We start from the raw sequence: 21237 nt of genomic DNA on the forward strand, positions 1-21237 counted from the left end.
GGGGGAGTGGGCCCCAAAACAGGGCCTCTGAACTATGAGGTAGGCCAGGAGCCCTGCCTCAGTCATGGAAATAGCTGGTACCCGCATCTCTGAGGTATGGTAAGGCAGCTGGAGAGGCCTGGAGGCGCCCTGGACCCATCACACCTGGAGACAGCTCAAGTGCTCTCCAACCTAGGCCTGCCGGGGTTGATGACACAGGAATCCTTAGCCTTGGACACCGAGGCCTCCCAGTCCCTAGGACTCTTTAGGGTTGTGTGGTTAGCGGTGACTGGCTTCCCTGTTGATGTTTTCCAAAAAGCAAAAGGGCCCCTAATTGTTTCTCAGAGGAACAGTGTCTTCCCAACGGGGCACAGTGGGGCACGCCTGTGGTCCCAGCTACTAGGGAAGCTGAGGTGGGAGGATCACTTGAGCCCAGGAGGTCGAGGTTGCAGTGAGCCACGATTGCACAACTGCCTCCAGCTTGGGTGACAGTGAGGCCCCATCTCAAAAACAAAAACGGAGGCTGATGTGGGTAGATCACTTGAGGTCAGCTATTAGTGAGACCAGCCTGGCCAACATGGTGAAACCCCGTCTCTACTGAAAAAAAAGAAATACAAAAATTAGCCAGGTGTGGTGGCACATACCTGTAGTCCCAGCTACTCGGGAGACTGAGGCAGGAGGATCCTTTGAACCTGGGAGGCAGAGGTTACAGTAAGCTGAGATTATGTCATTGCACTCCAGCCTAGGCAACAGAGTGAGACTCCATCACAAAAACAAAAAGACCCAGTGCCTTCCCATCAGGAGAATTTGCTGTAGAGCCTAGAAACCATCTTGCCTCCTGCCTCCTTTGCCCCACCCCGCTCCCAGTTGGGGTGAGAAAACACCTTGGTGGGATCTTCTGCATGGTCTCAGGTTTACAGCCACAAGGGGCCTCGGAGGTCATTTCGGCTTACCTCACCTCCCGGCATCTTGTGCAGACTCAAGAGGTTCAGGTGTGGAACCAGGGTCATACAGCTAGGATGATGTGATGACCAGGCCTTCCGACACCCCCCAGACAGGGTAGGGACCCCAGCTCCTGTACGCTCTACTATCTCAAGAGCAGCCCCTCAGCCTCCATCTGCACCTCTGGGAGGTCCCTGCTGACTGTGTTCCCCTGAGGAACAGGTCCCTGTCCTGGGTGTGGCCACAGGACCTGGTATTTCTGGTGAAGCCATTTTGTTCAAAGCCCACAGCCAAAAATAACCCCAACCCTGCCTCTGCTTCAGTTACTTCTACACCCACCTCCCTGCTTTATAGCTGCCCCAGGGTGGGGGTAGCTCAAGGTCCCCTGAGGGCCAGGGAGGAAACCAACTGGCCTGGCTCGTCGCATTCTGGGCCCCACTGTAGGCCAAGGTACGTTTTCTAAGAGGACAATGGATTGGTTTTTATTTTTGCTAAGAACGTTTCTAGGTGGCAGGTGCTATCTGGGGTGTCAGGTGCTGTCTGGGGAGGAGTCGAGTGCAGCAGACACAGTGGCTAAACTGTCCTTTCTGCTTCCGTCTGTCTGTGCCACCACCTGCCACCTGCCAGCTCTCGCTCCCTCAGAGCCAGAAGGTTCTTGGCTCCAGACTTCCTGGCCTGGGTGCTGGTAGCCCCTGGGGAGAAGACCCAGGCTCCCTCTAGTAATGGTCACCACCTTCCCCCCAGGGCAGCTGGAGCCTCATCTTTGGCAGGGTCCCCTGTCCCTTCCCCAGGAGGCTCTGTGCCTGCAGCCCTGCTCCCAATGAACCTGGCCCCCACCCCAATGGCTGGAACAGAAAAGGCCAGGAGATGAATGGCCTGATCCCCTGCCCACCAGAGCAGCTTTCCCGAGAGGTGGGCAGGGGCAGGGTTTGCTTCCCCTGGTGCTGGGAGGTGGCAGAGAAATTGCAGCCAGGGCTGGAGGCAGGAAGGTGGGAGTAGAGATACCTCTGCTGAGCCCCCATCACTGTGGGAGGCAGGGAGGAGGTCTGCATACTGGGGCTCCTTAAGTGTTAGGCCAGGCTGGAGGGCTGTGCTGTGGTGGGGAAGCCTCAGACCTTTCAGGAAAGCCCTTGCAGGTCCCTACCAGGTACCTGGCCCCACTGCAAACCTCCATAGCTACAGTGCAGGCCGCAGGGCATGCTGGGAGGCCTGCTTAGCCCGCTGCCGCCGCAGCCTCACAAAGACCTGGGCCTCTCGATCACCCTTCCGGCCCTCCAGCAGCTGCAGGATTGGGTCCCCTGTGGAGAGACGGATTTGGGGGTCAGATGCCAGGGGAGAGGCAATGCCCAATGGTGGCAGGGAAAGGTGTTGGGGGGGGCACACGACACTGCCCCATCCCCCACTCCAACAACCTGGAAGGGAACCAATGACAAGCCCACACCAGCCCAGCTCAGGAGGTGGCCTGACAGCCACAGCTGAGACTTGCTAAGGTTTGGCTATTACTTTTTTTTTTTTTTCTGAGATAGAGTCTCACTCTGTCACCAGGCTGGAGTACAGTGGCACAATCTTGGCTCACTGCAACCTCTGCCTCCTGGGTTCAAGCGATTCCCCTGCCTCAGCCTCCTGAGTAGCTGGGACTGCCTGGCTAATTTTTTTTGTATTTTTATTAGAGACAGGGTTTCACTATGTTGGCGGGTCTGGTCTTGAACTAACCTCTGCCTCCAAAGTGCCTCTGCCTCCATAGGCATGAGCCACTGTGCCTGGTCTGGCTATATTACCTTTTTATATGAGAACCTCAAGCTAGCAAGTTAACCTCTTCATGCCTCAGTTTACTCATCTATAAAAGAGTGCTAATAATATCTGCCTCATTGGCTGGCATGTGTAAAGTGCTTAGCACTTGCTCATAATATGTGCACAGGCACCAGACCATTTCTGGTGTCAGAAATGCTCTGCAGGGTTGTGACTCCACTGAGTGAGATCCAGGCCCTTCTCCCCAGGTAAACATCTTAGTGACTTCCCCCACTGGGGAGAGTCACGTTTCACTTAAAGTTCACCGGGCTCTTGATTAGACCAAGAGATGGGCCATGGCTGTCCTACTAGCTCCCATCTCCAGAGAGGCTGTTCTCCAACCCTGGCATTGCCTCTCTGGGGATCCTGCCTGAGCTTTACAGGCTCCCTGTCCCTGTACCACCCTTCCCTGGGCTCAGGCCTACCGTTGGGTGCAGGGTACGTGAGGGGCAGGCGGGTCTGAGGCACCTCACCAGGCTCCTCGGAGCCACTCAGCCCGTGCACCTCACACAGCGGCAGGAAGGCCTCCCCTTCCAGGTCGTCGGCTCCCAGCGTGTCGTAGTCCAGCACGGTGAGCAGGAGGCACGCCCCAGGCTTGCGGCACGGCTCATCAGGCACTAGGCTGCGGGGAAAGTCAGGGCTTTGCTGCCAGCCCCAGCACGGCCACCCCCAGCCCCAACACATGGGATCACCCACTTGGTGTTGGGAACCAGCCAGGGTTAGGACTGCAAAGCCAGCTCTCAGCCTGGCGCCTCTCGGCCATATGGTGCGATGTCTGCTCTGACTGTGGGTGATGCTTTAAACCAGGGGTCCTGTGTCCCCTGCCCACCTGTCTTGAGGAACTGGAAGCAGATTACTGAGAACCTCAGGGACAGGACCCTTCCCTAGAAGTCACTAAGTTCAACATGTGGGAATCCACCCCTGCCCCCAGGGGAAGCAAACTCTTTTTTTGAGATGGAGTCTCACTCTGTTGCCCAGGCTGGAGTGTAGTGGCACCATCTCGGCTCACTGCAGCCTTTACCTTCTGGGTTGAATGATTTTCCTGCCTCAGCACCCCAAGTAGCTGGGATTACAGGCATGCACCACCATCACACTGGGCTAATTTTGCTTTTTTTTTTTTTTTTTTTTTTTTGAGACGGAGTTTCGCTCTTGTTGCCCAGGCTGGAGTGCAATGGCGCGATCTCGGCTCACCGCAACCTCCGCCTCCTGGGTTCAGGCAATTCTCCTGCCTCAGCCCCCTGAGTAGCTGGGATTACAGGCACGAGCCACCATGCCCAGCTAATTTTTAGTATTTTTAGTAGAGACGGGGTTTTACCATGTTAACCAGGATGGTCTCGATCTCTTGACCTCGTGATCCACCCGCCTCAGCCTCCCAAAGTGCTGGGATTACAGGCTTGAGCCACCGCGCCCGGCCTAATTTTGCATTTTTAGTAGAGGCGGCATGTCACCATGTTGGCCAGGTTGGTGGGATGACAATGTGCTGGGATGACAGGTATGAGCCACCGTGTCTAGCCGCTAACTTTTGTCCAGGTGCCCCATCCCTTGGGCCCAGATTAGGCCATCTCAGGGGAGCCCCTTGACCCCAGCCAGGAGGAGCAGGCCTGAGGGAGCCCAGCAGAGGGAGGCACTGGGAGAAGAAGGGGGACGCACTCACAATTCAAAGGTCTCATCAAACAATGGGTGAAGGTCCTTCTTGTGCTTCTGGGTCTCCCGGGCGGCCAGCTCAGGGAACTCATGCCTGGGCTCCAAGGTCAGCTGGACAAAGGGGTCACTGGAGCCTGGCAATTGGCCGGGGAGAGCGCATCAGCTGAGGGTTTTCTAGCTACCCCACCCCCACAGCTATACCCCACTCAGCAGCACTGACCCCTCCTGGTAACTGGAGGAAATGCACCTAGAGCTCCTGCAGGGTGAGCAGAGGCCCCAGGGATGCTGAGACAGGAGGGCAGGGGGAACCACTCCTTTGGGGAGTGGCCAAAGGGCAGCCTCCGCTCACCGTTGGAGTCCAAGGGCAGCAGGCTAGAGGCGCTGAGCAGCTCCACACGCAGCTTCTGCTCAGAGGTGCGGTAGGAGGCCTTGACTGTCACAGCCCCCAGCTCCTCAGAGATGGTTTCTGCCTGGGGTGGGGAGCATGGGCAGGGTGAGCGGGGACACAGTAGGGCCAAGGTGCTCCAGGACCTGCAGAGGGCACAGTGCAAGGGAGAGGGGCCTCACCTGCTGCTGGATTCGGCCACAGAAGTACCTCCGGATGAGTTCCCGGCTGGAGGCTGCCTGCAGCTCCAGGTCCCTCTGCAGAGCCTGGGAACACATACAGCTGAGAAGCCACCTGGAGTGCACACGCAACCACAGCCTGGGCCTGCCCTCCAGGAGCTCACGGTCAAGGGTAAGACATCCGTTAGAAATGGAAAGTAGTGCCGGGCGCGGTGGCTCAAGCCTGTAATCCCAGCACTTTGGGAGGCTGAGGCGGGTGGATCACGAGGTCAAGAGATCGAGACCATCCTGGTCAAAATGGTGAAACCCCGTCTCTACTAAAGATACAAAAAATTAGCTGGGCATGGTGGCACGTGCCTGTAATCCCAGCTACTCAGGAGGCTGAGGCAGGAGAATTGCCTGAACCCAGGAGGCGGAGGTTGCGGTGAGCCGAGATCGCGCCATTGCACTCTAGCCTGGGTAACAAGAGCGAAACTCCGTCTCAAAAAAAAAAAAAAAAAAAAAAAAAGAAATGGAAAGTAGTGGGTCAGGGGACCGCAGGCAGGGGCCACCCTCAGGCCAAGCAGACAGCAGGACAGAGGCACAGACAGGACTGGCTTTCCTGGCCGCCCTCCCCTCCCACCCCACCGTGCAGGCACACAGGGCCCCTGTGCTCAGGAGGACCCAGGCTTGGCTTCAGGTTCTGTCATCAGTGTTCTAAAATTTGTAAGAACTTTTGAATAAGGGGCACAGCTTTTCATTTTGTCCTGGGCCCCATAAATTAGGTAGCTGGCCCTGGACACAGGTGAGTGCTGAAAGGCAGGTTCCCCCGACCTCCTACAGGGAAGCTCACCAAAAGCCCCTACCTGGAAAGTTGCTGTGTGCAGGGCCTCGGGTGGCAGGCCACAGCCCTCGGCATGGAAGCAGATCTCCAGGTTCTGGGGGAGACATCAGAGGTGACCCCAGGCACCCTCCCACCAGGGTTATCCTTGCTGTGACCAGTTCTGTTACCTGCAGGGCAATCTTCAGCCTGTTGGAGGCCAGGGATGAGCTGCGCTGGGAGGCGGCCACTTCCTCCAGCACTGTGAGCGTGTGGGTCCAGAGCAGGGTCAGGAGGCTGGGGCGGGGCGGGGCCAGAAGGATGCGGGGGGCCAGAGGGATGCCCACACGGCACGGCAGGGCGGCAGCAGAGGAGGAAGCAAAGATGCTCTTCAGACAGGGGAGGCCTGAGGGACCCTGCCCCACCCCAGCTCCTCCCCACCTCCACCCTCCCCCTCTGCTTCCTGCCCCAGGTGGGGCTGGGGAGAGGGCAGGTAGAGGAGGAGCCAGGGGCAGGTGGGGTCAGTCCTATCCAACACAACTCTCAATCTCAGTGAAGAGCCCTTCCCAGCAGGCTAATAGAACCCACAAACAAGGCTGGAGACAGGGAGGCGGCCAGGCCCCCAGTGAGAGAACCATGATTTAAGCACGGTGGCTCACGCCGGTAATCCCAGCACTTCAGGAGGCCGAGGCAGGCGGATCATGACGTCAGGAGTTCAAGACCTGTCTGGCCAACACGATGAAACCCCATCTCTACTAAAAACACAAAAATTAGCTGGCATGGTGGCATGTGTGTGTAATCCCAGCTACTCAGGAGGCCGAGGCACCAGAATGGCTTGAACCCCGGGAAGCAGAGGTTTCAGTGAGCCAAGATCGCACCACTGCACTCCGACTTGGGCGAGTCTCAAAAAAAAAAAAAAAAAAAAAAAAGGTTCATGGCTGGGCAAGGTAGCTCACACCTATAATCCCAGCACTTCAGGAGGCTGAGGCAGGTGGATGGTTTGAGTCCAGGAGTTTGAGATCAGCCTGGATAACATGGCAAAACCCCGTCTCTACTAAAAAAATTGACGGACGCAGTGGCTCACGCCTGTAATCTCAGCACTTTGGGAGGCTGAGGTGGGCGGATCACGAGGTCAAGAGATCGAGACCATCCTGGCCAACATGGTGAAACCCCGTCTCTACTAAAAATACAAAAATTAGCCGGGCGTGGTGGCACATGCCTGTGGTCCCAGTTACTCAGAAGGCTGAGGCAGAAGAATTGCTTGAACCCAGGAGGCAGAGGTTGCAGTGAGCCAAGACTGTGCACTGCACTCCAGCCTGGTGACAGAGCAAGACTCCGTCTCAAAAAAAAAAAAAAAAAAAAAAAGAATTAGCCAGGCATAATGGCATGCACCTGTCATCCCAGCTACTCAGCAGGCTGAGGCAGGTGGATCGTTTGAGCCAAGAGTTTGAAACCTGCTTGGATAACATGGAAAAACCCCATCTCTACTAAAAATACAAAAATTAGCCAGGCATAATGACATGCACCTGTAGTCCCAGCTACTCAACAGGCTGAGGTGGGAGGGATTGCTTGAGCCCAGGAAGATGAGGCTGTAGTGAGCCGAGATCACACCACTGCACTCCTGAGTAACAAGCCTGAGTGACAAGTAAGACCCCGTCCTAAAAAAAAGGGAGCATGGCCAGGCACAGTGGCTCACACCTATAATCTCAGCACTTTGGGAGGCCAAGGTGGGCTGATCACTTGAGGTCAGGAGCACAAGACTCCATCCCACCCCAAAAAAGTAGTTAATTAACTTGTGCAACACATTTAAGTGCCCATAATGTACCAGGCACTGTTCTTTCAAAAACTTTTTTTCAGATAGGGTCTCCCTCTGTCACCCAGGCTGAGTGCAGGGGTACCATCACAGCTCACTGCAGCTTCTACCTTCTGGGTTCAAGTGATCCTCGTCAGCCTCCCAGGTAACTGGGACTACAGGTGCATGCCACCATGCCTGGCTAATTTTTGTATTTTTTGAAGATACTGGATTTTGCCATGTTGCCCAGGCTGGTCTTGAACCCCTGAGCCCAAGTGATCCACTCGACTTGGCTTCCCAAAGTGCTGGGATTACAGGCGTGAGCCACCATGCCTGGTGGTGTTCTAAAGGCTCGTGAGATAGCACTGAGCAAAACTTCCCTCTTGGTGGCGGTTTAACTCTGGTTTACGTGGAAAAATCTGGTCTAAGATCAAGTCCAACAGAGCTTAAAAGTGAAAAAAATAAAATATTACAGGTGGTGGCTCACATCTGTAATCCCAGCACTTTTGGAGGTTGAGGTAGGCAGATCACAAGGCCAGGAGTTCAAGACCAGCCAGGCCAACATGGGATTGGCCAGGGGCAGGTGGGATCAGTCCTGTCTCTACTAAAAATACAAAAATTCTCCAGGTGTGGTGGTGGGCGCCTGTAGTCCCAGCTACTTGGGAGGCTGAGGCAGGAGAATCATTTGAACTGTGGAGACAAGCTGAGATCGCGCCACTACACTTCAGCCTGGGTAACAGACAAGACTCTGACTCCGTCTCAAAAAAATTAAAAATTAGGCTGGGTGCGGTGGCTCACGCCTGTAATCCCAGCACTTTGGGAGGCCTAGGCGGGCGGATCATGAGGTCAGGAGTTCCATGTCAAAATCCCGTCTCTACTAAAGATACAAAAAATTAGCCAGGCATGGTAGCTCGAGCCTATAATTCCAGCTACTAAGGAGGCTGAGGCAGGAGAATCGCTTGAACCCAAGAGGCAGAGGTTGCAGTGAGCTGAGATCACGCCATTGTACTCCAGCCTGGGTAACAGGGCAAGACTTCGTCTTAAAAAACATAAATAATGGCCGGGCACGGTGGCTCAAGCCTGTAATCCCAGCACTTTGGGAGGCCGAGACGGGTGGATCACAAGGTCAGGAGATCGAGACCATCCCGGTCAACATGGTGAAACCCCGTCTCTACTAAAAATACAAAAAAGTCAGCTGGGCATGGTGGCGCGTGCCTGTAATCCCAGCTACTCAGGAGGCTGAGGCAGGAGAATTGCCGGAACCCAGGAGGTGGAGGTTGCGGTGAGCCACTGCACTCCAGCCTGGGTAACAAGAGCGAAACTCCTCTCAAAATAAATAAATAAATAAATAAATAATAAAAATACATATATACACGGTGTACGAAATAAAGATGGCCAGACTCCAAGGGGCCCTGGCTGTACTTGTGGGGTGTAACAGAACTCTAGGAGGTTGGGCAGCCTCCTCAGGGCCCAGATTCCACAGGGAGGCGGGGCGCTGTCATCGTCATTGTCACTACAGCTAACAGTCACTGACCACTTCCTTTGTACAGGCACTGTGCTCAGCACTTCACATGACCCATTTCATCCTCACAGAAGCCAGAACTATTCTCATCTGTACCAGGAGCTCCCCCAAGGCTGCTAAACAATGATGAAGCTGGGGTCTGAACCCAGGTGGTCCAGAGCCCCTGTGCTGGACTCCGCCACCTGTTGCCTCGCGTGCTGGGTCCCTGCTACGAGACACCTTAACTACAGGTTCTCCCTGCACCGTGGGCGGGGACCACCTGTAACCTTAGCAGGGCATAGGAACAGTCAGGGAGACCCTGAAGACAGGCCTGGGGTGAAAGGAGAAAGGACAGGCAGATTTTGGCTCAGCCTAGGGAAGAACTCAAAGCCCTCAGAGCCAGGCAGCAGACAACAGAGAGGCCTGTGAAGTGGCAAGTTCCCTGTCCCTGTGGCGAGCATGAGCAGAGCCTGTTGCACATTTTTTTTTTTTTTTTTTTTTTTTTGAGACGGAGTTTCGCTCTTGTTACCCAGGCTGGAGTGCAATGGCGCGATCTCGGCTCACCGCAACCTCCGCCTCCTGGGTTCAAGCAATTCTCCTGCCTCAGCCTCCTAAGTAGCTGGGATTACAGGCACGTGCCACCATGCCCAGCTAATTTTTTTTTTTTGTATCTTTAGTAGAGACGGGGTTTCCCCATGTTGACCAGGATGGTCTCGATCTCTTGACCTTGTGATCCACCCGCCTCAGCCTCCCAAAGTGCTTGAGCCACCGCGCCCGGCAGCCTGTTGCACCTTCTAAGGGAGGTCACTGAAGGGCTTCACCTCCCCCACTCAGAACAGATGCTGAGGCCCAGGATGGAGGGGAGTGGGAGGAGAGGTGGAGGTGGAGGGCGCACCCGGGCAGGGGCCGCTACCCACCTGCTGAAGTTCTCTTGCACCAAGTTGGTGTTCATGTAGCAAAGCTCCACCTCCAGGAACTTCATCAGGGGCAGAATGGCCTGGGCGGGGAGAGGCAGGTGTGGCTCTGGCCCACTTTGGCCCCACCCCCATCCCCTAACCCTGACCTGGAGGGAGGAAGAAGCCGGGCAGGGAGCCTTTCCGTAAGAGCGGTTTGTAGCGTCCGTAAGATGCTGGCCCTGCCCACTTCTCTGCCTTCCCCTGTCTGTTGCTCAGTATGTTCCAGCCACACTGGCCTCCTCTGCAGCCCTTAAGCGTCCAGGCCTGGTCCTGCCTCAGGGTCTCTGCCCTTGCTGTTCCCTCCGCCTGGAATGCTCTTCCCCTAGAAATCCTCCTGGCTCCTCCCCTTGCTTCCTGTAGGTCTTGACTCAGCTGTAACCGCCTTCCCTGTCATCATCTAAAAATGCAACCCTCTGACACTTCCCACCCGCTTCTCGGTTTTACTGTTCTCCATAGCACTTATCATCATCCAGCACACTATACGTGTGTGCGCACGCATCTGTGCATAACCGGAGTTATAGCTGTAACTATCACTATAGGTACAGATGCTCACTGAGTAGGTCTTTTACCTCTACTACTACAATGTAAGCTCCAGGAAAGCAGGTATTTTTGTCATATTGTTCACTGACCTATCCCCAGTGCTTAAATCAATGCATAAGACAAAGTGAGTACCCCTGATAAATAGTTGATGAATGAATGAATACCCGCCCCCCCTCATCAATCGCAGGTGTCTATCATGATGTAGCCCCACCCATGGTCAGCTGGCTTGTATTAACAGGACAGCTAAGGTAGCAGGCAGCTGAGGAGGATGTGCACTCAGGCCTGTTTGGTTGCAAAGCCTAAGCCCTCCCCAGCTGCAGCCCCGCATTGACTGTCCATGCTGGGACAGCCTGTGGAGTGACCCAACCCATTCCTGTGAGCATCCCGGGGGAAACTGAGGCCCAGGGAGAGAACATGCCTTGTCTGGTCTGGGGGACTTATCTCTAACACCCAGGCTTTCAGTGACCCCAGATCCACAGAGCTAGCAGGGCCGTGAAGGCCAGCAGGCAGAAGGGCCACTTACATCCTCAGGCAGGACGGACTCCCTGACGCCCACGAGTTTCTGGATATGCTTGGCGATGCCCACCTCCAACTGGAGACACAAAACAGTAGAAGGAGGGAGGTTAGGGCATGAGTTGGGGATGGGAACATTCCTTAGGGCCTGAGTTTAGATGCAGGAAGGGGTTGGGGCTGGACGCTGGCCCAGGTCCTGCTGGAGCCAGGCAGGCTGAAGACAGGACAGGGGGACTGTGCGGTCGGACAAGGTACCTGCTCGGCCAGGGTGTGGACACCAGTGCGGATCTCGTGGCCCAGCCCGGCCAGCGCGCTCTGCAGCTGGGCATGCAGCGTGTTCTGCAGCTGGCCCTGCTCCAGCACAGCCCCTACCCGCTGTTCCAGGGCCTCCCACGCCAGCTGGGCAGGCAGCTTGCCAATCACCAGCCGCAGCTGCTCCATGTCATTCACCACCACGCACAGCTGGAACAGGGATGCAGGGCTTCCTGAATGGCGCCCGGGCTGGTCCCCACGCCCAGCCAGTCTCCTAGCCCCAGCGCTGGCCTTACCATGTTGGCTGCCTGGGCTTGGTCCTTCTGGCCTGAAGAGAGTTCGCGGGCCCGGGCCTTTATAAGGCTGCAGTATACCAGGGCCAGGCGACAGGTGTCCTAGGGTGGGGTTGGACAGAGGGAACTGATCCATGGGTGGTGCACCCAGGAAGGGCAGGTGGGAGGGCATGGGAAAGTCAGCGACTTGGGGGGTTGAGGACACAGGCCTTGGGAGGCTGCTTGGGAGAGAGCTTGGGAGAAACTGTGGATGGTGGTGTGGCTGTTCTAGGAAGAGGGGGAAGGGCACATGGAAGATGCCGCACCTCCACAAACTTGACAGTGATCATGAAGGCCTCTTCTGGGTCTGGCCAGTCCAGCTGCCGGGCGGTGTGGCTGATCTGGGCAAAGCAGGTGGACAGATCCACCGCAGATGTGCTGTGCTTGGTCAGTTCACCCAGGGGCACCAGCTGGGGGGGAGAGGGTGCATAGGAAGGAGGACTCAGGACACTGCCAAATCCACCCCCTTCCCTCCCTCCTGCCTTCCTTCAGAGCAGCTTCCACTGCCAGGCACAGATCTGGGCAGGGAGCTTCACAAGAGACAAGCAAGGCTCCGCTCAGAACCCCCCCGCTGCGGGAGCTCAGGCAAAGTGAAGCCACAGTTAGCCCCAAGGATATCCAGAAGCAGCGTTTTGCACACAACCGGCCTCAAGTGCACCCAAAAGGGACGTTCAGAGCATGTTACCAGCTTTTACTACGCTTTGGAGGTCCAGGCAGAGCCCAAGCCTCACCCCCAAACCAGGGCCCGGCCCCCACCTCATCCATCTGCACAGCGCGCTGCACCCGTGCCAGGGCCACGCTGTACGTCTTCTGCAGCCAGGAAGGGATGGCTGGCTGGAACCAGCGGTGGAAACTCTCCAGGGCCATGACTCCATCCCTGGGGAGTGCCAGGACTCGGCGTTGGTAAGGCTAGGGCCAGCATGGACCTCAGGGCCTCGTCCACCCTCCCCTCCCCTGTCCCCTTGAAGCCGCCGGCACTTGGCCTGCTGCCCACCTCTCTGAGGAGCTTGGGCGCAGCTGGCAGAGCTCCTTGAGGCTGATGTAGAGTTGAAACAGACTCTCGCCCATCTCTGGGGACACTGCATCGCCCACAGCCGTGGTGTGGTCCTGTACCCGCTTGGCCACCTGCAAAAGAAAGGTACGGAGGGCAAGGCACCCAGCTCTGCCATGGAGGGCACGGCCTGGAGACAGGGGCGAGGGACTCACCAGCCACTGCAGCTCCCGGAAAGCCATGGGGAAGAGGTGGATCTTGAGGGTACTGGGGGAAAGGCATCAGGTTTACCCAGTAGCACACATCAGGGTCCCTGTGATTCCAGCTCTGAGCCAATGACCCACCACCTCCCGACCTGGCTGTCTGCTCACTTGTGGAAAATCTTGTCCCACGTGCGCTGGCACTGGTGCAGATCGCCAACGATGTCCTGTACCAGGCCTAGCAAGGCCTTGCCTGCCTCCAGCATGCCCTTCAGGGACAGAGGTGGGCTAAGCCGGGGTGCCAGAGGCAGGCACCACCCCCACCCTCCCTGCCCAACACCCTCACCTGCATCATGGGCTGATGGTGCTGCTGCTTCAGGTGGAACCATTCAGTGGTGCCGGTCTGTCGACAAAGAGGCCGTGAGCAGGGAGGGATTGCCAGCCCCAGCACGTGTCTCCCCCATCCCCAGCATGAGTGCCACACCTGCAGAGCCTCAGCCACCAGCTGGGGCAACGGGGCGGTGTTGGGGCATAGCTCTCCGAAGGCCTTCATCTTGCACATCTGTACCAGGACCCTGCAAGGCAGAAGGAGCTGTGTCCAAAGCACCTGCTGCACCACACTCACTCCTCCCAGCCCCCAGCCACTGACCTGAGGAGAGACTGCAGCCGGGCTGGGGAGTCCGAGACAGAGAGGGGGAAGATGGAACGGAACCTCTGGATGAGGGAGAGGCCGTAGGCCAGCAGGGAGCTGAATGAGGCAGCCAGTTCCTCCTCCTGCAGAGCCAGGAGAGGCTTTAGGGGCCTGGCCAACTGCTGCTGCTCCCCTTCCCCTTCCCTGGGCCCTGCCTGCCCACCCAGCACCCCTTGCCCACTGCACCCCCACCTGTTCAGCCTTGAGCCGGCCCTGGATCCACTGGTACTCGATGCTGGTGATGGGGTGCAGGAGGCAGCTGCTGGGGAACTCCAGGCTCTGGTAGAGGCGGCTGTAGGCCAGCCACTGCCTGCAGGGACAGGAAACCCTCTGCTGGGTGGGGAGGAGGGAGTTACCTTTTCCTGTTCACAAAGCCTCAGGTGGAGGGAATCACCTCCCTCCTCCAGGGCACCTGGTGGAGCCCCACCCATCAGCACAGATTGAAAATTAGTGGCTTAAGGGCCGGGCGCGGTGGCTCAAGCCTGTAATCCCAGCACTTTGGGAGGCCGAGGCGGGTGGATCACAAGGTCCAGAGATCGAGACCATCCTGGTCAACATGGTGAAACCTCGTCTCTACTAAAAATTCAAAAAAAAAATTAGCTGGGCATGGTGGCACGTGCCTGTAATCCCAGCTACTCAGGAGGCTGAGGCAGGAGAATTGCCTGAACCCAGGAGGCGGAGGTTGCGGTGAGCCGAGATCGCGCCATTGCACTCCAGCCTGGGTAACAAGAGCGAAACTCCGTCTCAAAAAAAAAAAAAAAAAAAAAAAAAAAAAAAAGAAAATTAGTGGCTCAATGTGATACGCAGGATTTTTTTAGATGGAGTCTCTCTCTGTCACCCAGGCTGGAGCGCAGTGGTGCGATCTTGGCTCACTGCAACCTCTGCCTCCTGTGTTGAAGCGATTCTCCAGCCTCCGTCTCCCAAGTAGCTGGGACTACAGCCATGCACTACCATGCCCAGCTAAATTTTGCATTTTTAGTAGAGATGGGGTTTCATTATGTTGGCCAGGCTAGTTTTGAACTCCTGACCTCAAGTGACCCACCCACCTCGGCCTCCCAAAGTGTTGGGATTACAGGTGAGAGCCACCATGCGCAGCCAGGGTTTTTGTTTCCACTGATGCTTTTCAAATTGCCCAGATTGAGATCTTTGTGATTTTAAAACTTCAGGATTTCTTGCTGTTTTTAAAAAATTGGATCGGCCGGGTATTGTGGCTCACGCCTGTAATCCCAGCACTTTGGGAGGCCAAGGCAGGTAGATCACCTGAGGTCAGGAGTTTGAGACCAGCCTGGCCAACATGGTGAAACCTTGTCTCTACTGAAAATACAAAATTTAGCTGGGCATGGTGGGTAGTCCGATGTCGCCCAGGTTGGAGTGCAGTGGCACAGTCTTAGCTCACTGGAGCTTCCACCTGCCAGGTTTAAGACATTCTCGTGCCTCACTCTCCTGAATAGCTGGGATTACAGATGTGTGCCACCACACCTGGCTAATTTTTTTATCTTTTGTAGAAATGGGATTTCAGCATGTTGGCCAGGCTGGTCTCAACTTCCTGACTTAAGTGATCCGCCTGCCTCGGCCTCCCAAAGTGCTGGGATTCCAGGTTCGAGCCACCACACCGGGCAGGCTGTGCCCATCTCTGCCCTTCTCACCTGCGCTGGAATGGCCGTGACCCTGTGCCTTCCCCGGCATTCCTAGGACCTGACCTGACTGGCCCTCAACATACACCTGTTCATGTCGGGCGTAGGTTTGCTGAGTTGAAAGCTATGACACTGGGAAATAGGGCTGGGGTTAGGGACAGGGTCCAAACTCAAATGCCCAGAAGGATTCAGGAGATGAAAGTGACTGACGTGGGCCCAGTGGCAGCCATGATGCCCAGAAGCAGACACATCACTCTGCTCTGGCCACTCAAAAAAGCAGCAAAATGGTGGGGTGTGGTGGCTCATGTCTATAATCCCAGCACTCTGGGAGGCTGAGGAGGGCGGATCACCTGAGGTCAGGAGTTCAAGACCAGCTTGATTAACATGGAGAAACCCTGTCTCTACTAAAAATACAAAATTAGCCAGGTGTGATGGCACATGCCTGTAATCTCAGCTACTCGGGAGGCTGAGACAGGAGAATCACTTGAACCCAGAAGGCAGAGGTTGCGGTGAGCCAAGATCATGCCATTGTACTCCAGCTTGGGCAGAAAGAGTGAAACTCTGTCTCAAAAAACAGCAGCAAAATTCTGGCCCTGCAGTTCCAGCACTTACATTTCACGAGAAGCTGGAGATCTGAACAGTACGTGAAATCTCCAGATAGTTTTTTCTAATTTTTTTTAGAAATGAGGTCTCACTCTGTGGTCCAAGCAGGAGTGTGTTGGCGTGATCATAGCTCACTGTAGCCTCGAACTCTTGGGATCAAGTGATCCTGCCTCAGTCTCCCAAAGTCCTGGGATTCCAGGAGTGAGCCACTGCATCAGCCGAATCTCTAGTCTTTTTTAAGTTGGTAACTGATTCAAAACTTAAAACACACATTTTGGGCCAAAGGAAACTGCTGAGAATTACACTTTGGGCTATCAGCTTGCAGGAGGGCAGGGGGCTGGGGGGTCTGGTGGCTCAGGGGTTCTGCTCAGGGCTGTGCACTCACGCCATGGACTGGTGGAAGTCAGACAGGTCCTTCTGTGTGGCGTGGAGAAAGAGGACGGTGGCAGCCTGGGGACTCAGCGACCCGTCCCAGGAGGTGCTGCCTGCCTGAGGGAGCAGATGGAGGAGTGTCAGGACCGAAGGGCAGCCCTGGCTGCGCCCAGCTCCGGGAGGGCAGTACCTGGTGCTGGGTGACCTCGTGGGACACAAGCTGCTGCAGGAGGTGGAGATGCACCGTGTAGCTGGGCTGCGAGCGGCTGGCCAAGGTGGCTCTCTGCAATGAGGCCTCTGTGAGCACTCGGCCCACACTGGCAGCAGCCAGCCCTCCAACCCAGCCAGACCACCGCAGGAGCTGGACACAGTCACTGGCCCAGGACTCCACCTACCCGCTTATGGATGAGCTGGAACTGGAGGTGGCACTGGCCTCGATCTGGGTAGGTCTCAGTGCGGGGTTCCAGGGGGTACCACTGGTCCTCTCGGCAGCGCAGGTCCTGGCAGGCAGGGATGTCCGGCCCGTGAGTGTCAGAACCTCACAGAGTCAGGGGCAGCAGAGGCGATGGGAGGCGGATCCCAGGCTCAGCTTGGTGCTGACGAGGAGCCTCTCCCCAGAGCCCCTCCCAACCCCCTCCCTCTGCCTCGCTCCTGGACCCCTTTCCCCATCCTACTCACCTGCAGCCTCAGAACCACATTCCCCAGAAAGTCGTCCTGGCCTTTGTCCTTCCGGGCCTCCTTAAAGATCCTGCATCAGGCAGGCTCCCGTGAGGGAGATGTCGCAAGCATTGGAAGGGCTCAGGCTGGAATCTACCCCCCGCCACAGCAACCTGGACCCCAAAGGCGCCTGCACCCCAGCACTCGGTGTGCATGTCAGGGGACGGGGGCAGAAGGACCCCCACTCCTTCCCTGTGAGCCCTGCAGCACCCACCTGCGAAGCCCATGCAGATCTGTGAGCTCGCCAAGCTTCTGTCGCACAGACTCCACGGTGTCCAGGTCCCTGGTGGGACAGGTTTGAGAAGGCAGCGGAGAGAGTGCTTATGACCTCTTCCGGAGGACGTTCTGCCTCTTCACCCCACATCCTTTCTCTTCCCACCCCTAGGGGCAGGCCAGGTCACTCACCACATGTCCAGATGAAAGCTTGAATTGGTGATGTCCTCAAACTCCCTGTATAGAGAAAAGGGCATGGTTGAGGGCTGTGGAGGGTGGATGACCCCAGACAAAGCCGTAAGCGACCCCAGCCCAGAGCCATGGAGTTGCAGAGTTGTCGCCTACCCTGCCAGACTCCTCACCTCCCAGCCGCATCCCTGCCTCTTTTTTTTTTTTTGAGATGGAGTCTGGCTCTGTCACCCACGCTAGAGTGCAATGGCACAATCTCGGCTCACTGAAACCTCCGCCTCCCAGGTTCAAATGATTCTCCTGCCTCAGCCTCCTGAGTAGCTGGGATTACAGGGATGAGCCACCATGTCCAGCTAATTTTTATATTTTTAGGAGAGGTGGGGTTTCACCATGTTGGCCAGGCTGGTCTCGAACTCCTGGCCTTAAGTGATCTGCCCATGTCAGCCTCCAAAAGTGCTGGGATTACAGGCGTGAGCCACTGCACCTGGTCCTGCCTCCTTTAAGGTTCGGCTTCAGGCACCCCCCAGACTCACCCACAAGGGCCCAAGACCCTCCTTGCCCCCAGCACTCGTGGCATTCATGTTGTTCCGTCCCATCTGACCTACTATGCATCTACCATGCCTCGAGATGGGCTCCTCCTCCAGTCTTTGCCCAGGGCCAAACTCCCTCCCCTCAGCCAGGAAGACCTACCCATCTCAGTGCCTGGGGGAGACCCTGCCACCCAGAGGAGACCCAGACAGAGTGGAGGCTGGGGCGGGGCCACCTACAGGATGAAGGTCTCATCCCAGACAGGGTTGAGCGTCTGCGTGACGACCTGCGTGCGGTGGGTCTGCTCCTCCGGGATGGTGTGCTTCACCACAGCCTTCTGCCTCCGCCGGGACCCGGGGCTGCCCCCTGGTGCACCCACCCCCTGCTCAATGCCCAGCAGGCAGTAGGGGTCGCTGAACCCTGGGGAGGAGTGGAGAAGAGGAGGCAGCCAGGGAGTCGGCTGGGTCCAGGGAGAGGCCCTCATTACCCCCTCCAGGGCTGAGCCTCCTCCTGGGGAGAGAGAAGGGACCAGCAGCATGGGGGTGGGGCAGCGCCACAGGGTTCTGGGAGGTGAGTGCTCCTGTCAAGAGTCCTGGGGCCAGGCTGTGATGGCAGAGGAAGGAGCCAGGAAGAAGCCCCCGGGGAACCCCGCCCCACGCTCACCACTGACATCTTTGCCCAGAATGCCTTTGGCCTGTTTCACTGTTGCCTTCAGACAAAATGTTGGCTTCTGGACGGACAGGAGGGGTGGCCTGAGTCCCTGAGGCGGGGTGGACTTCCCAGGCCCCTCCTTGCCCAGGGTGGCCCCGGCCCCCGGGTTACCTCCAGCTCCCTGACCCGCTGCAGCGCCTGCTGGTGCTCCTCCGGCTCCACGTGGAAGGCCTGGTGGGGAGGCAGGCAGGTGGGTGACTGGGGGCATGAGACGGGGCAGCTGCAGGAGGGGGGTGGGGTGGGGGCTGGGCTCACCTCCTGCAGGTATCGCAGCAGCTCAGAGGCCTCCGTCACATGGTTGGGCTCAGGCTGACCCAGGCGGTGCAGGACCGTGTAGAGTGCGTCCTCATAGAGCAGGGCCCGCTGAGACACACAGGGTCACCTTGGGAACCCCATCAGCCACCCCTGGCACCAACACCTCACGCCAAGGGCAGGACAAGGGGCGGCTTGTGCAGTGGAGGGGGCTGAGACCCAGGAGTTCCCTCCCTACCACAAGCCAGCAGGAGAGTGCACAGCACCCTCCCCACCTCCCTGAACCCCAACACTCGACTCTTACCTGCTCCGGGGAGAAGTGGTGGGATGGAGGCTGGATCTACAGAGCAAGGTGGAAAGGCAGAGTGTCCGGGGAGGCCCAGAGCAGCCTCAGGTTGGGCAGGAAAGGCTCCTCCCGAGGCCTGAACCAGGCCAAGGGCATGGGGCCCCAGCACCCTGGCCTCCAGCCCGACCGATGCCCGCACCTGTTCCCCCAGCAGGCTTCCTGGGGGTCCATCCCCTGGCCTGCTGTGGCTGAGGTCCATGGGCGCCCAGTAGCGCGAGGCCTCCACACCCACACCCTCCCTCCCTCCCTTCCCCAGAGGAAACAGCTCTTATCGGTGGTGGCTGCTCCTCACCCAGCTGCGGAAGTGAGGCTCAGCAGCGGAGGTGAGGGGGTGCCATGCTGGCCTCGGGGTCTGCTGCTCCCTGAACAGCTCACCCCACACCCGGGATGCCCCCACCTAGCAGAGCTGGTGCCTCCGGAGCTGGAGGAGCAGGGGATGGGGAGTCAGGCCCACCAGAGGAGGGGTTCAGAGAGGCTCAGACCACAGGGCCTCTCCACAGTGGCCCAGAGGACACCTGGCAGCCCCTGCTCTGTGGCCCACGAGGCTCTGCTCAGGGATGGGCAAGCAGGGAGGGTCCCTGGTCCTCAGTCTCAGCCTTCCAGAGGTGGGGTCAGACAGCAGGGCACCCACACCGAGACCACAGTGCTCCCCGAGGCTGGCTCTCTCCCCGGTGAGGTCACTCCTACCTCCGGGGCCGTTTGGGGCAGAGGATCCTGTAGATCTTTGACTCTGCGACGCCTTATCTTGATGGCCTGGCGCAAGAGGGGAGGGCGCTGCTGCGGATGGGACAGGGGTGTCGCCATGGCGGCCTTCTCTGCCCTTCCCTGTCCGCTGGTGCTGGGTGAAGATAGCAAAGCCACAAGATTATGCAAAGAGCCTGGGGCTGCCACCCTCTGCAGGGGAGGGTTGTTGGGGCGACCCAAAGGTGAGGGCGTCACTGCCTGGGAGAGGCGGTCTCCCAGGCCCCCTGCACCTTCCCCAGTCAGGATCCCTGCAGGACTTTCCTCCAGCTAGAGCAGAAGGTGGACTCCGTGGGCAGGCCTGGCCCCGCTCCCCCCTCCCACAGAGGCCCTGAGAAGGAGCCAGCGCTCTCAGCGGGCAGGGGGGCGGGGTGGCCAGAATGAGTGGGCAGCGTCCTGCCCCATCCACGTGCTGTGCCCAGGCTGGGCCAGGCACTGAGGGAAGCTGACATGGGCCCCAGAGGTTCTCACCCCACTTCTCCAAGTGGGTTCAGATGGGGGTGGGGTGGGGTGGGGCAGGGCGGGGTGTGGTGGGGAGCGGTCGGGGGAGGGCTCCGGGGGGGGGGGCTCCTGAGAAGCATCTCCCTAGAGGACAGTCAATTGCTCAGCCTGTTTGGCCCCACAGGTGACATTCCATGGAGATGACGGGGCCAAGCTGTGCCGGGCAGGGACGGCCCTGTGGCCCCGCCCCCGACCTTGGCTGTCAGGAGGGTGCTCCCTTTAGATGCCCTTGAAGGGGGCTTAGCCAAGCCGCAGAGAGCTCCGGGCCAGACTGGCCAGGAGGAGGCAGAGCGGCCACTGCCTGATCTCTCCTGAGGACAAACTTGGCTCCCAGAGACAGAGAAATGTGCCTCAGCTCGGGGCTTTCCTAGAGCTCTGTGGCCTGCCCACGCTGTGCCCAGTGCTGGTCTGGACTCGGGGGCGTGTGGGCCTGGCCATGGCCTTTGGCCACTTCCCACCCTCCTGTCCCTCCAAATTCATAGAAGGACGAGTGATGTGGGTGGTGGCAAGCCCAGCTTCGCTGCCCAAGTGTCCCTGTCACAGGTCCTGACGTGCTCCGGGCTCCTCCCTCCAGCATCCAGGACTTGGGCCAGGGCTGCCATTCCCCAAGGAGCCAGCAGGGGACGACGTGGTGGCCCAACCCCCTCCCATCCAGGCTGGGCCGCATCCACCTCTGTCCGTCAGGCCCTGGGGACTCAGTGGGGGAGGGACACAGCTGCTGAGTGATGACCACCAGAAAGGGATCCAGAGGCCAGGGCTGTCCTGGGGACCAGACAGGCGGGGCCCTGAGAATCCTCCCGTGGGAGGAACCGTCCCGGAGCCTCCAGGGCCCTCAGCAGCCAGAAGGCTCTCTTCTTCCGAAAGAGACCCCCCTGGGTCACCACACGCAAAGCCAGAAAGGGTCCAGTTACTTCACTTTTACTATTTCACATTTTCAGCAAACAAG

General features: G+C 57.9%; 1 protein-coding gene across 2 annotated transcripts; it reads right to left on the reverse strand.

Moving 5' to 3' along the window:
- Positions 1–20247, reverse strand: UNC13D (unc-13 homolog D). 2 transcript variants are annotated; one of them, XM_039477024.2, is made up of 32 exons: positions 19737–20246; positions 19008–19043; positions 18707–18814; positions 18563–18622; positions 18404–18470; positions 17980–18160; positions 17216–17260; positions 17025–17093; positions 16772–16841; positions 16489–16593; positions 16284–16376; positions 16107–16210; positions 13677–13794; positions 13443–13567; positions 13278–13368; positions 13140–13196; positions 12965–13062; positions 12809–12860; positions 12597–12727; positions 12359–12479; positions 11869–12012; positions 11567–11665; positions 11274–11480; positions 11029–11097; positions 9927–10006; positions 5908–6013; positions 5763–5834; positions 4921–5004; positions 4703–4823; positions 4364–4487; positions 3135–3331; positions 1–2219 (listed from the first exon to the last, which is right to left on the reverse strand). In XM_039477024.2, the coding sequence occupies exons 1-32, from the start codon at positions 19851–19853 to the stop codon at positions 2098–2100; spliced, it is 3273 nt and encodes a 1090-aa protein (XP_039332958.1). In that variant the 5' UTR covers positions 19854–20246; the 3' UTR covers positions 1–2097. The 2 variants fall into 2 exon arrangements, with proteins under 2 accessions (XP_039332958.1, XP_074245084.1); XM_074388983.1 differs by having other exon boundaries at positions 1974–2219; positions 12597–12860; positions 19737–20247.
- Between the last annotated feature and the right edge of the window lie 990 nt (positions 20248–21237).

This window comes from Saimiri boliviensis, chromosome 17, assembly GCF_048565385.1.
Source record: "Saimiri boliviensis isolate mSaiBol1 chromosome 17, mSaiBol1.pri, whole genome shotgun sequence".
Classification (NCBI taxonomy): domain Eukaryota; kingdom Metazoa; phylum Chordata; class Mammalia; order Primates; family Cebidae; genus Saimiri; species Saimiri boliviensis.

Coding starts and splice junctions, on each gene's coding strand:
- UNC13D (XM_074388983.1), bottom strand. CDS start 19,853: ATGGCGACACCCCTGTCCCATCCGCAGCAGCGCCCTCCCCTCTTGCGC. Junction 13,795..16,106: donor GACTTCCACCAGTCCATGGC/GTGAGTGCACAG, acceptor CTGTCCCTGCAG/GCAGTGGCTGGCCTACAGCC. Junction 13,568..13,676: donor GCCGGCTCAAGGCTGAACAG/GTGGGGGTGCAG, acceptor CTGGCTCTGCAG/GAGGAGGAACTGGCTGCCTC.